Source organism: Tasmannia lanceolata, unplaced genomic scaffold, assembly GCF_043159265.1.
Source record: "Tasmannia lanceolata isolate RefF3 unplaced genomic scaffold, GAP_Taslan_0.1 ptg000011l, whole genome shotgun sequence".
Lineage (NCBI taxonomy): Eukaryota > Viridiplantae > Streptophyta > Magnoliopsida > Canellales > Winteraceae > Tasmannia > Tasmannia lanceolata.
In genome coordinates this window covers 25,025,913-25,043,688 of record NW_027518688.1, presented here as the reverse complement: position 1 = coordinate 25,043,688, position 17,776 = coordinate 25,025,913, and the positions used below count along the sequence as shown (strand labels likewise).

Genomic DNA, 17,776 nt, shown 5'->3' with positions numbered 1-17,776 from the left:
TTTTATCCTTATCAATAGCTTTCATGGAAGAGAACTTAATCCTCATATTCCTATGCAACTAAAGAAAAGCCCTAGATTTTTTTCTTGTCTTTCGTTAAGCCATAAGGCTGTGTTTGGTTAGATGAGATTTTAGTGGAAGTAGTAGTCAACAAGGAGGTGGCAAGGGTGGGATATGTGTAGACTTGTCTGAGAAGATTAGAGGGAATTTTAGAGAATTTTGATTGTGTGTTTGGTTAGATGTCAAAGCATGTGGGAGAATGGAGGGGTGTCATTAACAAAATAAATAGTAGAAGAGAGAGAAAGATAAGAGAAGGAGAGAAAAAAGTAATGATTACACATGGCATTTCATATTCTACTCTTCTCCCCTCTAAAATTTACCAAAAACAAGGTTTGGCATTGGAAAAGTAGGGGAGGGGACAATCCCGCCACATAGGCACCACCTAAGCCAAAAGCTAATAATTATGTCTCTTCCATGTCTAGAAGTCCAATGAGATTTGAGCTAAAAAATGACAACCAAACAACATTTGGTATTTCATATTCCTAGAAATGCTCCGCCGTCTTCCCTACTTTTTGCAACCAAACAGAGCCAAGGGATCCACACTAAAGGCCCATAAAATGAATGGTTCAGATTAATCTAAGGTGAGCTTTACCGTAGTAGATGCGCCATAACAAAAAAGACAAAAAATCTAAAAAAAAAAAACGGGTGACCCGGCTCAACCCTTAATCCATCATTATCCTAATCTGTTGAAGCTTCTCTTACCTCTTCACAGGCTAAAATCCTTTCAAAACCCCAAAGCCAAACCCCACATCATTATCCTAATCTGTTGAAGCTTCTCTCACCTCTTCACAGGCTAAAACCCTTTTAAAACCCCAAAGCCAATCTCTCCCCTCCCTCCCCCACCCCTCTCTCCTTAAAAGGACACCAAGATCTTTAAGACCCCAAAAATTCATTTCGACAAAAGAAGAAGGTATGCAACCCATTCAATCATTCCATTTCATTTCTTTTTTTACCTGAATTAGAAATTTAAAAGGAAAAAAAATCCTCTTGGGACCTTAAATTCTGTTTTGATTTCGGTATATATACTTATTTTCAATGGTTTTTCTCTGGCAGATGACTTTATAACTGGAAATAAATAGAGAAAGTGGAATTTGGCAAGATGGGTTTTCAGTTGCTGTTGCCAAATTCTGGTTGTCAGAGCTTTTTCTCCCCAAATTCTAATCTTCTACCTAGCGATTTTTGCAGGTCGCAAAGGATTTCAAATACCCATTTGGTATGATTCATGAGTTTATTTTCTACAGTCGTCAATTCTAGTTTTTTCTTCCTGCCCATTTCATAAATGATTAAAATATGATGATATGTGGATTTATCCATCTCTATCTGTTGTTGATTTTCCATAACTTTGATGCTTTTACATTATAATTTACATGTGGCATTGAATACACCTCACACGCGCATTCACACGGACGCATTCACTGAAATGCAAGCTTTGGTGCATACAAACCTGTAAGAGAACTAGGAAGTACTAATTTAAAAATTAAGCCATTGTGGAGGGGTAAGCCTTGTATACATGCATGGTGTGCTGTATTAGGGTTTTTTGAATTGCAATGTGCTGTATTAGTTTATACCAGCTTCTCGAAAGATGTTGCTATTGAATCGCGGTCTCACGACGAATGGAAAGGAACCCGAATGTGAATTTCTCGTTAGTGAAGTGACACTTCTCTCCACTATATATTTTTTTATGGGTAAGCTGGGTTGAGCGGGGACCCCTACCAATTTATTTTATAAAGAGAAAGATGATACAATAAAAGCACAAAACCAACCCTAACTCGGACCATGTGAGAGAGGGAGAAAGTAAGGCTTAGCACATATAAGCGACAAAGACTAAGCCTAAGATCTCCAAATGCTCAATACTTGTGAATAACATAATCAGCTAATTTGGAAGGGGTATGTTGGGCTCTTTGTGAGCGTTTTGGCCAAATTTTCTTTTGAACTTCCTGTCGTGATTCATTTGATTCCTGAAGTTCTGGAGTCTCTTCTTCACCTCTATCTTTGTGCTGCTGATTTTGTTTTTCTTTGCCTTTTGATTTGATGAGAAAAGAGTCTTCTTGATAGTGTAGATTCATATTTGATCCTCTCTCCTCTGATTCTACCCTTCTCTCCACTATATTTAGTTCATATCGATGTTTATAAATTAGGACTTAGTCGAGTTTTTCACTGACTCGACCAATTTTTTTTCTCTTCTGTTTGACTCTTTGAGGACTGAAATTGAGTTCATTCTTCTGAGTTTTGAGTTAAGAAAGTGGGGATTTTTAATCTTCAGTGCATACTGCATAATGTTGGATGTGATTTGAACGGAACTGTTATTATCATGTGTCTGTCACAGTACCAAAGCAAACACCATTGGAAATGAGAGCTTGAAGCCAAAAGTCTTTAGTGCTTACAAGACATATGGCCCGGCCCGTATAGGGGAAAGGGTAGCAAACAAGGTCACCAAAAAGCCTGAATACAAGCTTAGCTAGGGACATGATCATAACCAAGGTTTTAAATTTCGGTTTCGGAATGCGTTTCGGTCCTCACCGAAACCGAAATTTCAGGCGAAATTTCATTCGAAATCTATTGAAATCAATTTGCATAATATTTTATCCCGTACAAAATTTCTTCAAAATTACCGATTTTTTGGTACTTTTGGCTGAAATTTCAGGATAATATTAAATAATAAATGAAAAACAGATTTTTTGGAGATATCCCTTAAATTTGGTACCGAAATTTCGTTTTACCTGAAATTTTGTAACGTTTCCATTTCACCCAATTTCGATTTCGTTCTCGACCGCAACCCGAAATTTCGGATTTCGGTCGAAATTTAAAACCTTGATCAAAACTTCAGAGGATGTACTTGTCACGTTTTGAAAGTCAGGGTTAGAGTTGAATGTGGCAGAAACTAGAGGGGGTGTATGTATTTCTCCCTTAAAAAAAGGTTCCAAGATATCAGTTCATCAGTTGCAATCATCTACGACCAGATAATCCAAACCAATCTGCCAAACACTAATTTCAGTCCAACTGGCGCAACAGATTTTGATCATTCATTCTGAGTGATCGAGCCACTATGAAGCACGGGTATGGGTGCAGGGTGCGGGTTCGACACGACACGGGTACGTGGGTACATGATTTGCCAAAAAAACCGGGTTCGGGTACGCCGAATATAATAATATATTTTAATATTTTATTATATATTTATAAAAATTTTAAAAAAAAATTGTAGAGCAATCAAATAACAATAACATCACAAAAATGGAAAATTCTAATATTACTCTTCATTTAATAAGTGATTAAGTTCCATATTTCATAACATGAGGCATCAATACATCATTCATTAGAAAAAAAAGTCTGTGACCAGTGTGTTGACCAGTGCCTGACAAGATGAATAATTTTTAGAGACCAAATTATGAGATTTTTTTTACCGGACTTTTGGGATTTAATAATGTTTGGACAAAATAGATTTTGTGAATTTTTAAAATTTGAAAAATACTCCACCGTTTGGAAGTTAAGAAAGTTAAAATTTTGACCCGACCCTTTTTCTTTGAATTTTATACTAGAACTGGAGAGTTGACTTTTTTTCCTTTTAGATTTGGGTGTTGAAACTATTTTTAATAAATCCAAAAGGGGGGTATTCCGTTATTTACATGTAAATCTTAAGTAAAGACATTTACTTAAATGGTTTACATGTAAATACCGAGTACAGGAAAGTAGAGAGAAGTACAGGAGAGGAAAGAGAAGCAGCAGGAAGAAGCAGGACGTGTCGGGTACGTGTGGTGCGCACCCGACACGCACCCAACCACCAAAACTGGTTTTTTTCTTTTTTTAAAAAAATGGGGTACGTACCCCGGACGTACCCGCACCCCATACGTGTCGGGTGCGGGTGCGGGAGCCCCGGGAGAGTACCCGTGCTTCCTAGGCCACAAGTCATCTATGGTAGGACCCACCACACAGACGATCTAGATCAATTCACTCTAGCTCCACGTGATGGCCATGCGAAGATGACCCACAAAGTCTACACAACCCAGAGAAAAGGTGGAAATGAGCCTTGTGTAGTCTACTCACTCCTAATTACACAACCCTTAATTACATGTATCCACAAAGATTACTTGTAATTAAGGCTATTGCATGAAGGAGCACCAAAGAATCCTGTTTAATTGCTCCAAAAAGAGAAACCATTTCCATCCACATAAAATTCACATGCTATTGTATAGTCTAACTTCAAAAAGAGAAACCATTTCCGTCCACATTATTTAATTCCACACGCCAATTATAATATAATTGATAAAATCAGAAGATTTCTATTGATCTCGGTTGATTATAGTGCTTCAAGCTATGGCAAATCTATAACAGCAAAAAAAAATAAAAATGGATATATTAACATATTACAATACTCATGGGGCGTACCAAATGGGTGTTTGGAATCCTTTGCGACCTGCAAAAATCGCTAGCTAGAAGATTAGAATCTGGGGGGAAAGAGCTCTGACAACCGCAACTTGGCAACAGCAATTGAAAACCCATCCTGCCCAAATCCCTTTTCTCTATTTATTTCCAGCTACAACATCATCTAAGCTCCCAAGAGGAATTTTTTTCTTTTTAATTTCTCATTCAACTAGGAAAAAATAGTGAAACGGAATACTTCAATGGGTTACGGACCTTCTCCTTTAGTAGAAATGAATTGGGGTTTAAAAGGTTTTGGCTTTGGGGATTTTGAAAGGGTTTTTGCCTGTGGAGAAGTAAGAGAACCGTCAATAGATTAGTTTTGCCAAGACTGAGAAGATAATGACGAACTTGACCCCGTTCCGTAGAAAAAATGATGAACTGGAACTGAGATAATATGAACCAATGAGATGGATGGAAACTATCCTTTGCCCCACCTCTATTATTAACATGAGCATGTGAGTGGTGATCTTGACCGTCCATCCAGTGGGTGGATCAAGAAACTAATATCTCGTCCATCAGAATAATTAATCATATCAATTCTCCAGAAAATTCATATTTCAATGTTAAATCTGCCTAGTTTTTTTTATGGAAGAGGGCTTTCGTGTGAAAAAGAAGATCAAAATTTTTCCTTGTTCATTTGGCTCCACTTCTTTTGTCGTAAAATGGGCGTAAAAAAAAATTTAAAATTTTACGCTCATTTTTTTCGCATAAAAATAAGCATAAAATTTGTTTCATGCCCATTTTACGTCGAATGAAATAGAGCGTAAAAGATCTTCTCAATAGTTTTTACATGTTGAAGATTACATGTAATGCTCAGGTGGTCCTTTGCTCAACAGATTTGAAAACTTGCAACTAAGTTCCGCAATGCCATCAAGTCGAAGCCAACCCTGGCTCACCCTAGTCTAGTTTAACATTGAACATCGATCGCCCCACTCTCTTCGACTTGATGGCTTTGCGGAACTTGGTTGCATGTTTTCAAATCTGTTGAGCAAAGGACCACCTGAGAAGATCTTTTGCGCTCTATTTCTTTCGACGTGAAATGGGCATGAAACAAATTTGATGCTTATTTTTATGTGAAAAAAATGAGCGTAAAATTTTATTTTTTTTACGCCCATTTTACGTCAAAAGAAATGGAGCTTGAATGGACTTCCTCTATAACAAATGAACAAGGGAAAATTTTGATCTTCTTTTTCACACGAAAGCTACTCTCTTCCATAAAAAAAAAAGCAGATTTAACATTGAAATATGAATTTTCTGGAGATTTGATATGATTAATTATTCCGATGGACGAGATATTAATTTCTTGATCTAGCCACTGGATGGACGGTCAAGATCACCACTCACATGCTCATGTTAGTAATAGAGGTGGGGCAAAGGATAGTTTCCATCCATCTTGTTGGTTCATATTTTCTCAGTTCCAGTTCATCAATTTTTACATTTTTTCTACGGGGTCAAGTTCGTCATTATCTTCTCAGTCTTGGGCAAAACTAATCTATTGACGGTTCTCTTACTTCTCCATGGGCTAAAACCCTTTCAAAACCCCCAAAGCCAAAACCCTTTAAACCTCCAAATTCATTCATTTCTACTAAAGAAGAAGGTCTGCAACCCACTGAAGCATTTTGTTTCACTTTTTTTTTCCTAGTTCAATGAGAAATTAAAAAGGAAAATAATTCCTCTTGGGAGCTTAGATGATGTTGTAGCTGTAAATAAATAGAGAAAAGGCACTTGGGCAGGATGGGTTTTCAGTTGTTGTTGGCAAGTTGTGGTTGTCAGAGCTCTTTCCCCCCAAATACTAATCTTCTAGCTAGCGATTTTTGTAGGTCGCAGAGGATTCCGAACACCCATTTGGTATGCCCCATGAGTATTGTGATATGTTAAAGTATCCTTTTTTTTTTTTTTTTGCTGTTATAGATTTGCCATAGCTTTGATGCTTTCACAGTTACTCACCGTTGGATTTTTAGTGTGTTAGATTTGGTAGATTGAATAATTGGTTGGATTAAGCAAGTAAGCTAGATTCGGATGTTTCCATCCTTTACTTTATCTTTCTAAGATTATATTTAACTTTCCTAGTTTCTCCTTTAAGTGCTTTATATGAAGCACTGATTATGTCTATGTATAATCAACCGAGATCAATAGAAATCTTTTAATTTTATCAATTATATTATAATTGGCATGTGGAATTGAATAAGCCTCACACACACACAAACTCATGCACAAGGATGCAGACATTTACTATAATGCAAGCTCTGGTGCTTGCAGACCTGCAAGACAACGAGGAAGGACTGGTTTCAAAATTAAGCAATTTGAGGGGTTATATTTAAAAAAAAAGCATTTTGAGGGGTTAAATCTTGTATGCATACCTGGTGTGCTGTATTACTTAATAAAGTCCAGCTTGTGAACCAAGGAGAGGTTTTGCTAGAGTCAATGATGAAGACGACGCCTGATTGAGACATTAAGCGTAAGAAGGGAGAGATTAAATTCAATCTCAACCCTCATCCCTCAACACTCTTATAAGCTTATAGGCTTATAGGGCACTTCCTTTGTACGCTTTGCAAAAACACAGCTTGCTTGAAGCCAAAGGAACCCGAATGTGAATTTCTCCTTAGTGAAGTGGCACTTCTCTCTGATGTATTTAGTTCACATCAATGTTTATGAACTAGGACTAAGTCGAGTTTGTCACTTACTTGGCCTAATTTTTCATTTTTTTCCCTTTTGTATTAGTCTCTGAGGACTGACATTGAGTTGATGGGGCTGAGTTCTGAGTCAATATAGTGAGTATTTTAATCTTCAGTGCGTACTTCATACTGTTGAATGGAACGGTTGTTATAATATGCGTGTCACTCTATGAAGGCAAACACTGTTGGAAAGGCGAGCTTGAAGCTAAAGTCTTTAGTCTTTACTCCTTACAAAATATATGGCCCATATAGAGAAAAGAGTAGCAAGCAAGGCCACCAAAAAAGCCTGAATACTAGTCAGGGACAGATCTTACCCCTAAAGGAAGAAGACTCCCAATAGACTAGAGGAACATGCATTTAGCAGGCAAAAGAAAATGGGAAGTGTTGGATTTATGTGCAAGAAACTTAGGGAGCTTCCCATTAATAATATTCTCTGGACTAGATGTTGCTAGGAACATTAAAAAATGTTAATGGGCCAGGAGGAGACACATGGATGACGCAAGATTGGAAGTAGCTTGAGTAGCCGATCTTGGAGTAGATCAGACAGAGGAGGTATTGCATAAGAAGGAAGTGATGGAAAGTGTAGATAACATTTTGCTTCTACTCATCTTTGTGTTAGAGGAATCAAAGAACATAGAATGGCATGCGAGCAAACAATAAGTAGAACACTAATAGAAACATAGGCAATGGGGGCATTGGAAGGCCTATTAATCCAATGCAAAAGGATGTGATGAAGAATAGCCACCCACTCTATTAAGGGTTCTTCTTATTGGTGTTTGATCCTATTTTTGAAGCATAAATGCCAGATATTTGATATATTGCCTATAAGACTTGACGATTCCGCATGATCTACTAACCTCTTGCAAGCATGCCCTTCTCCAGGGGCTTCTTTACTTTACTATATGTTGCCGCAAACAATAACTAGAGGTGTATGTGGGTGAAACAAATGCCCAACCTTAATCTGTTATATTCCATTTTTCAATTGTCACTAGTAACACAATGTTGACAGAGTAGGGTTTTTAGTTTTGGCCACTTAAAATAGATGTTTTGTGGGCTTCCCCTCACCTAGAAGACAGATAATAAAAATTGTATTTTGACCTGTAATCTTGTTTTGCATCATCTAGTATTAGAGCAAGTTGCGAGAGAGAGCCGAGAAGGAAGCAATGGAAGGTAAGTGTGGTGCTGGTGGCTATGATAATTGAATTCTTCAAAAGGGTCGAAATACCAGAGTATGTATAAAACAAAAGTATTCGATAAAGGTACTACGATAAGGATGCTTCTATAAAATCCTTCAAAACAATGTATGCCACAGTTATATTTAGAGGACTTCCATAATCATTTGTGTGTTGAGTACATGTATCCCATATCGAATTAACATAGGTTATTGGTGATGCTACAAACGTAAACCAGTCCATCCAAAATTCGCATAGGTAGGTTGGGTGTTGACGCAATTCATGTTGCAATTAGAGCAACAAGGATCGGATGCAACCAGTGATGTTGATTTGAATAAGAAGGTTCCGGTTAAGCTCTTCATAGCTCACCCGATTCGTATGGTAGACGAAGAAAGAAGAAGAGATAAAGGGGTGACAAGAAGGAAGAAAAGAGATTTCTAGAGGTTGAAGCCCCACATCCTCTAGTCTTTATATATGTAGTTATATTTAATTTTGTAAGCCCAATGGTTCCCACCCTTGGCATCTCATTCTTGTTTTGATGATTCCAATCTCAAGTGATTTTGTATCACTAATGAGTTTGATTGTCTTTAGTTGTAGATCCCATTAGTTTGCATTCAAGGAAGCTTGGATCGTGGCCTAGAAGCTTAATTGGAAAGCATTTGATGTGCCAAAGCTTGGATGATCCAAGAAGTGAAGTTGACTTGAAGCCTTGAAGTTCAAGAGAAGATTGAAGTGCTTTTCAAGTCTTTTAGAATGTATTCTCCTCTCCTTTGTTTTTAGAGATGTCAAAGGTACTTAACCATGTTTTAAAACTAACTTGAAAATGTATTTGAAAACATAGGACTTAAGCCTAAAGACCATGGCCCAAAGCCTCTGAACCTTTTATGTTAAAATGGAATTTAACACAGGGCTGGTCGACCGGGGTTCCCCGGGCGACAGCGGCAAGGTAGCTGGAAATCCAGCACTTGTAGAAAAATAGCGTGCTGGTCGACCGGGGCTTTCCGGGCGACCGCAGAGGTGTTTCTTGAAATCCAGAAACACTCCAGCATGGTCTGGCCGGTCGACCTCCATAGGTTCGGTTGACGGCGGAAAGGTTTTGAGCCGAATTTTTTGAGCGAACAGGTAGCCCTCGTCTGGCGACCGCCATGGGGCCGGTTGACCGCGACGGTTTGAAATTTGAAATTAAAAAGGTTTGCCCGATAGGGGCGGTCGACCGCCGTGGCTCGGTCGACCGCGCCGGTTTGGCAAAAGAGCCGTTGGGGACTACGAGACTTGACTTTTTCAACCCAAATTATTACAGTTTTACCCCCAAACGGTCATATTTTCAAATGAGCTATATATACACTATCCAAACCTTTCTTAAAGATCTTTTTGCATTATCTTGAACATCTAAGAGATCAAATCAAAGTGTTTTAGTGCCTCTCTCATCTCTAAGCAAAGAAGTTGAATTAGGCTTATATTTGTACATCTTTCTTCCATCTTGTGTAACCCTCTTGAAGGTATTTTAGTTTTCTTTCTTCAAGATCATTGTATATTTGGCGAGTGCGAAGAGACGCAGAGCCATCTCAAGAGCAAGTGTTGGAGACGAGTAGCTTTCTCCGGTTTGTGGCGAGTCTTGTGAGGCGGAGCCGAACCGTCTTTGTAATTGGATTGATTCCCCGCCATTAAGGGATCCGTAGTGAAATCACCAAGAAGTCTTGGTGGAGTAGGGTAGGTCCTTAGTTGTGACCGAACCACTATAAATCTAGGGTGCACTATTTCTATCTCTCTCTATCTCTTTGTGCATTTGTGATTTGTTTTCATTTGTGTGCTTAAAGGTTTTAATTTGCCATTGTTTTTAGTTTTCGCATTTTATTTGGCAAAATTTTTTAAACCCAATTCACCCCCCCTCTTGGGTTGCCATCACCCCTGGGATTTCAAATTTCAAGTAATTACAACTTATGGCATTTGAGCTATCTATGATGGGCTTTATCTAACAACAAGAAATAAACACAATTTAAGTAAAGAAATTATATTGAATCTATGATATAAATTTAACTTAAACTATACAAACTCTTAATCTCCCCCTCAAGTTGGAGTATTTTCATCTATGCGTAGCTTGGAACAAATACTTCCATACTGTTACGAAATTTGGGCTCCAAACAACCCTCCGCGGTAATCCATTAACAATCTGAACCAAAAGTGCGTTTCCGGTATTGTGTGTTGATATTGCGCAATGTTCCCGAAGTAGATTTGCAAGAACAAAATAAATAGAGTGCAAGACAAACCACAAGAAAGCACAGAAGATTTACATGGTTCACCACACTGTGTGTAGCTACGTCCACAGGAGAAGACTTCAAAAGATTTCACTAAGTGGAAAATAAAGGGATTACAAGAAGCACTCACCGGATTACAAAAGCCCAAAGCTTTCTCCGGATTAGACATGAAATAGTCCCTACGCCGTCTAGGATCCAAGCTTCAATGCTCCCTAGATGGATGTGCTTTCTTCAATCTTCTTCACCCAAGAGAACCCAAATCCACACCCTTCACAAGACTGCCGAGAATCCACTCGTTTTACCTCTCTCTTGAATTCGTACACGCACCAAGCCTCTCGTTGTTTCCTTGTTCCTTATTTCCTCCAAGTTGCACGCATGCCAAGCAAAGCCTTTTTTCGTTACAGGATAAGTCTCCAACGTGATTTTGTATTCCCATCCAAATCAAACACTTCTAAGTTATAAAACCATTGGAAGATCTCTTAATAGAAGAGTCCTATTGGATTCGGCCACTTGGCTTGCAAGGTGTTAAAACAAAACACCTTATGTAAGCTACCGACTTACAAAATTCAAGGCAAATATAACACATACTCAGTGGCATGTAGTTTCACACTCTTGCTCCATTGTGAGAATTTGCCTCTTGGCAATTACGAGGCATAACGATAGAGGAATGAGCCAGAATTTTTCTATGAAATATATAGTGAATCGAAGGTAATAAAGTTAGCAATGAGATGTTGAGTACATTTCCTTGTACCTTTACGAACAACCGGAGGAACACAAATCGATCGACAAACTTTTACGTTGGTCGACAGTAAAACTAGCCGAATGGGGATAAAATAGGGTAAAACACCTAAAAAAAGTGTCCAAATTGCCTAAGTCTTTTTTTTTATTAGGACTTTTCCAAACATTCTCCTACTCAGATACAAGTTCTACAAGGATCAAATTCGTGCAAAAACCTTAGTTTTAATCATGGTTTTAAATTTCGACCGAAATCTAAAATTTCAGACCGAAATTTTGAATTTCGGTCGAGACCAAAACCGAAATCGAGTATACCCGAAACAATACTTTTTTTCGGCCAAAATTTCGTTTTTCCTAAATTCTGCCCGAAAATCAAGGAAATTCCGCCCAAAAATCTGGATTTTATTTATTAAATAATATTTTCCCGATAATTTTGGCCGAAATTCAGTATGTAATTAAATAATACATTTTAATGTTTACTGGATTTCGGACTGAAATTTCGGATTTCGGCCCAGACCGAAATGGGTTCCGAAACCGAAATTTAAAACCATGGTTTTAATCACATCTATCGAATCAAACTTTTCAATAAAGACAATTGTAGCCCTCAAAACTTTCAAAGGTACTCCTAATTCTCTTCGAACTAGTGCTAAGCATGAATTTGAGTCCTACATCTTCCAGTTTGGCCCTTGGTGTCACTCTATAAAAGAGCATGTTTAGAATTTTAGGCTCATTCAAGGAGATACAATAAGAATATAAGTGATACATAAATTTTCTTTAGAGGAGATGGCCAATCCTCCCAAAGTCGAGTTCTAGAGTGTCAAGACGGTTCTTTTAAAGATCCAATTTGAGATCTCTAGCCTCCCCAATCCAGACTGAGTTTCTATACCCTATCACACACACGTCTTCCTCTTTCAGGTAGGTTTTCAAGGTATTTTTTGTTAACTTCTCTTTTCTAGCTTTTTTCTTAGTTTTTCCATGATTTAGATTTACTTTGTTTTTTCGTTATACTTTTAAGTATTTTCCATTGGTTAAATAGGTTAAGTCATATCCTTATACATGATATAATGTAGATTGAAAGCATCTTTCATTTGTTTCATATAAATCCTTTTCAAAGTTATTGTTTTCCACTTGCATGATTAAGTTAGCTTCAACTTCTAATCAATTTTGCATTAGTCAATTCAGTGATTTGTTTTCTAATAATACTTTAATTTAATCCTATCCTTGCTTCATCACTTTTTATAAAGTTAAAAGTAAATTTCCCAAAATTTTAGTCAAATTCAAAAGTCACTGGGTCGATTGATAGGCCTTTATGTCGATTGTGGGATTATTCGTCGATTGACATTGATGAATATTTTCAAGTGCCGAAATTCTTATTTTTTCTTGTTTTTAGATTTATTTTCACGTTTCATATTTCTATACATAGAGGGCGAGCCTTGGTGCAACGGTAAGGTTGCTCCATTGTGACCTGGTGGTCACGGGTTCGAGTCACGGGAACAGCCTCTCTGCAAAGCAGGGGTAAGGCTGCGTACATCTAGCCCTCCCCAGATCCTCTGCCTCATGCACTGGGCCGCCTTTTTTTGTTTTTTTCTTATTTCTACACATGCTTGCTTAATGTAGAATAGCATTATTAGATGAGTGAATTAAACATAGTAATTACCATCTAAAATCCATGATTTCTAAGAAGAGACCGAACATAGGTTGCATGGGATTGGTGTCTAACCCTTCCAATTCGGTAACCAAAGAATGTTCCTGATCTTGGAGAAGTAGGTCTGGCTTCATGGAGTTATAATTGGGGCCCTCTGTCCCTTAACTTAGGAGGGGACTCTATCAATTTCCAAACGTTAGGAGATGAAACCTACACCAGTCAACTCACCAAATTTTACAACTATGCTCTCATCTCAAAATTACATGTTACTGTCTACATTTATATATCTACTTAATAGAGTTCAACTTTACAGTTGTGGGAATAAGCACAACAAAAATATGTCATTTCCAAGACTCCCCAGATCATAGAAGTCAACCCCAAACCTTGGTTTGAATTTTAATGATGGGATGAGCTCCATCTTGGAGTTAGAAGGTTAAATAGTGTCTTTTATAAGATTTTAATTCATAGGGGTATCTGTCCTTTCATTTAGTTTTTGCGTAAATTACTGAAGTGACTTTTGAAATAAAAGAGCCCATCACTCCCGTGCCTTACTGCATATATTGTTAGGATCATTTCAACAAATCTGTTCATAAATCTAACGGTTGGATTGGATTAATTTCCACCATCAGATTTATAGATCTAGTTGATCTGAAGTCAATGGTTAGATTTGAGTGCATTTACCGTGGATTGTTGTGATTATCATATATCTAAGATTTAAGAATAGGTTAATGGTTATATCTAATTCTAGTTTTGGAAAGTTTGCTAAAACCCTAGATAGACTAGATCGGAGTGAGTTTTACTCAACCAACAGAGCAGAGGATATCTCTCTCCTTGTTCTGCATCACTAGCAGACCACATAATATGCCTATATAATTACTGTATCGACAATCGGTATTCCCATTGTTCAGGTGCCTCTTTAAAGTTAAATGCTCTTGTTAAATTTTAAATGGACTGGCTGTTATACAATTTGTCAGTATTTATGGAAAAAGATTTGACTATTTGGGACAGCTAGCTAAAGGATAAAACTGAACAACAAAAATAAAGTTTTCTTCCTGTTTCTTAGAGCACACGTGCAGATAAAATGGTTCACAATTTCAAACACATGCTTTAAAGTTGATTTGATTTACCAACTATACAACATCTATGACAATTTTATAGAACAATTGTTGCTTTTTCTTTCTTTCTTAATTGCTTTTCCTGGATTACCATTAAAACAAATGGACTTTTCTGGATGTCAGATCCATTCTGTACTACTGTGTTTATGTGTCTTCTCTTTTTTGCCCGTTGTCTGTAGGAGAAAGGACAGTCCCATCGGCCCCAGAGAACTCATGTTCTGGCTTTCTATGGTCTGACGATCCCTCCATATAAACTAGTAAGCATCATCTTTATATTTTTCTCAGAAAAAATCTATATTTGTAGTTCTTTAGATGCAAGATTTTCTCGTCTTGCTCTGTTATGAAAGTGATCACCCACACCTTAAGGTTTTCAATGGGCCTCATAAATAAAAAATAATATGGCTTGCTTGGATTCTGCTTAATCTTTAAAAATAGGACATGGATTCTTAGCTTTTTTTTATAAAATCAGATTTATTCAATTCATTTGCTTGCTTAACTTGCAAAAAAACTTAACATATTTTTCTTATTGTCCACTGTGTCATTTTTTTCTTCAGTTTTTTGTGGTGAAGCAGTAACTTGTTATTGTAACGAAGAAAATATGTTGTTTTCTTCCTTGATTGATCAATATCTTATCCTAAATATATTCTCTGTTGCCTCTACACATTTCTAGGATGCTTTGGAACCATATATGAGTCAGAAGACACTGGAAATGCATTGGGGAAAACATCACGGAGGATATGTAGATGGCTTGAACAGACAGCTTGTGAACAGCGCATTATATGGCTACACCATGGAGGAACTGGTGAAAGTAACATTCAACAATGGGAACCCTTTACCAGAATTCAACAATGCTGCCCAGGTGCTCCGCGTGCTAAAGCATATTGCTTTTATCTGTTTGCCCTTGCTGTTATGAATATCAAGACACACCAAAGTTCTATCAAATTTACTTGGTATAAAAATGCAATATGTGGACTCTCTCTCTCTCTCTCTCTCTGATGACATAGGGTATCCCCACCCCATTTTAGGGCGGGACTAATCCCTATGGATGCACACAAATCTCTAACTACTCACTAATTAAAAGATTACAGAGGCATGTTATACTCAGGGGTGCCCTTGCAAAAATGGGATGAAAGGGCAACCCCATTGGATCCACCTCCGAATGGGGGGGCACCCTTTCATCCCATTTTTTGCAAGTGCGTGCCCGAGTTTAGCATTCCTATAAATTATAAATTCAGCAATTGATCCGAAGTAAACTGTAAATTTCTTGAAGACTGATTTTCAGGATGATTTATGTGGTTACTGCTTACTAGTTTATGGTGACCGTTGCTAATCACATACCATAAACTTCTAAAATGGTTTATAGGTTTGGAACCATGACTTTTTTTGGGAATCCATGCAACCGGGGGGTGGTAAATCCCCTCGGGGAGGTGTTCTTCAGCAGATCGAGAAGGATTTCGGCTCCTTCAACATTTTCAGAGATGCATTTGTGGAAGCAGCTCTTGGGCTCTTCGGTTCTGGCTGGGTGTGGCTTGTTTGTGAGTATTCTCTTTTGCATACCATTTGAGCTACGTGTGTTTCTGAAAGCTAACTTTCATTTTTCCTGAGCGTAAATTTGCATTCTATTTTTCTTTCCGAGATCAGCAGTATGCCATCTAAAAATCAGACTTCGTTTCCATTTCTTATAAATCGTTAAATAGAATTTGCATCTAATAATTTAGAAAAATCAGAACATCTTTGTATAGAAGCAAAGCCATCCTTTTCTTTAGGCATAGTACAAGGGACTTTTAGGTTCTACTATTCTAATTGATATGTAAAATTCAAGGGGTTTCGTGTCACTTAATTGATCATGTTCTAGTGTTCTGTCATTCAAAAATTAACAATGGATTTACTAGAAGTTGGGGATGTATTGGGTTAGAATTTTCTGTGGTAGGCTAAATGTTGAACTTCATGATTTTTTTAATCAATGAGTTATACCTTAGTTAACTAACCTTAAAAAAATGATGTTTTAACTTTTGACCCAATTTGTTAATCTCTATCACTTTATAGCCGTGTTTCTTTTGGATATGAGAATCGATTTTGAGTCCAAAACTGATTATTGGACTCAAAAATTAAATGTAAATGTTGAGTCCAATAATCAGTTTTCGACTCGCAATCTGTTTTCAAAATCCAAAACAAATAGGGCCTTAGTCAATGAAGAAACATGGGGTGCATTCCATAATGTTTTGATTATACTACCTTTGTTCTCTTCATTCAAATCATGTTTTGATTATACTACCTTTGTTCTCTTCATTCAAATCTGTTCTGTGTACATTTTTTTTTTTTTTTGTTGAAATGGTTCTGTTCTGTGTTCATTTTTTGTCTCTTTCAGTGAAAACTCGAGAGAAAAAGCTAGCAGTGGTTAAAACATCCAATGCTGTTAATCCACTTGTTTTGGGTGACATTGTACGTTAACTCTTAATTTTGATCTATCATCAACTTTTATCAAATTTTCCAATCTATTTTCTTATCGCTGATCCATTGAAATTGATCTCAACGTGTTTTTTTTTTGCAGCCAATCATCTGTCTCGATATGTGGGAGGTATGTTGAATGAATCTTTTTCTTTTTGTTCTATTCTGAATACTTATTGAGTTTATACTGCAAGTTGTCGAGTTCTTATATTTTGCTGTTTGCTTAATGATGCAGCATGCGTATTATCTTGACTATAAGGTAACAGAAACAATCTGCACTATGGAATTGTAAATACACCATCATTAGAAATTCATAATTTGTTGGTAGATAATAATAATAATAATGGATCATTTCAAAAAATAATAATAATAATAATGGATAGTTTGCATTTTTTTTTTCATGTTTCAGACAGTTCTGTTCAACCATGAATACTTGTAGGTCATAAGTTTAAGTTTTTTTAACATAAAAAATGAGGAAAATCTGGTTTAATTGATCTTGAATTCATACGAAATGCTTAATGATCTTTGGAATTTATGAACAGGATAATAAAGGGAAATACGTGAACGTATTCATGAACCACCTTGTGTCATGGAGTGCAGCTACGGTCCGCATGGCTCGCGCAGAGGCGTTTGTGAATCTAGGGGAGCCAAAGATCCCTGTTGCTTGATATGCTTCATGTACTATTTATTTTTTGAGAATTTTTGTATTTTATAAACAAGATTAGTTTAATTTAATCTTTCATAAACTAATCTTATTTGTGTATGCGACTTTAAGGCATCTTTGGAAGCCATTAACTATAGGCCCTGCTGGGATTTGCAGGAATTTTCTGAAAAAGTTTGGGAAGGAAAAATATTTCTAATTTTTCCTGCTTTCTCTGCATAAAAAGAAAAAGAAAAAACTTGAACAAACCCTATTCAAATTTTTATTTAGAGGGATGTTCAACTTATGATAATATCCGTCTAATTAACAATAGCCATATCATTTTCCTCTAAATTGTGGAAGGAAAGAAAAAAAATCCCAATAAACTGGGAGGGAGATGATATTCTCGATCACTTGTTTAAGAAATGACCCTCTTTACTTTAGACTTTAGAATTTGGCCAATGTGAGGGCGCTGATATCTCCTCCCACCCCCCGCGCCGCCCGCCCGACGGCTGGCTAACGTTTTCCCACAATTTGACCTCTCTCTCTCTCTCTCTCTCCACACACACACAACAGGAACAGTTGGTGGGCACAACAGAAACCGTTTGTGGAAT

At 37.2% G+C, this 17,776-nt stretch overlaps 1 protein-coding gene across 1 annotated transcript; it reads left to right on the top strand.

Annotated features, from left to right (window-relative positions):
• The first annotated feature begins 615 nt into the window (after nucleotides 1–615).
• Nucleotides 616–17,384, top strand: FSD3 (Fe superoxide dismutase 3). Its single transcript, XM_077390880.1, has 9 exons — nucleotides 616–968; nucleotides 1,112–1,271; nucleotides 14,254–14,331; nucleotides 14,745–14,933; nucleotides 15,438–15,609; nucleotides 16,443–16,516; nucleotides 16,626–16,652; nucleotides 16,758–16,781; nucleotides 17,065–17,384. The coding sequence occupies exons 2-9, from the start codon at nucleotides 1,158–1,160 to the stop codon at nucleotides 17,188–17,190; spliced, it is 804 nt and encodes a 267-aa protein (XP_077246995.1). The 5' UTR covers nucleotides 616–968; nucleotides 1,112–1,157; the 3' UTR covers nucleotides 17,191–17,384.
• The last annotated feature ends 392 nt before the right edge of the window (nucleotides 17,385–17,776 follow it).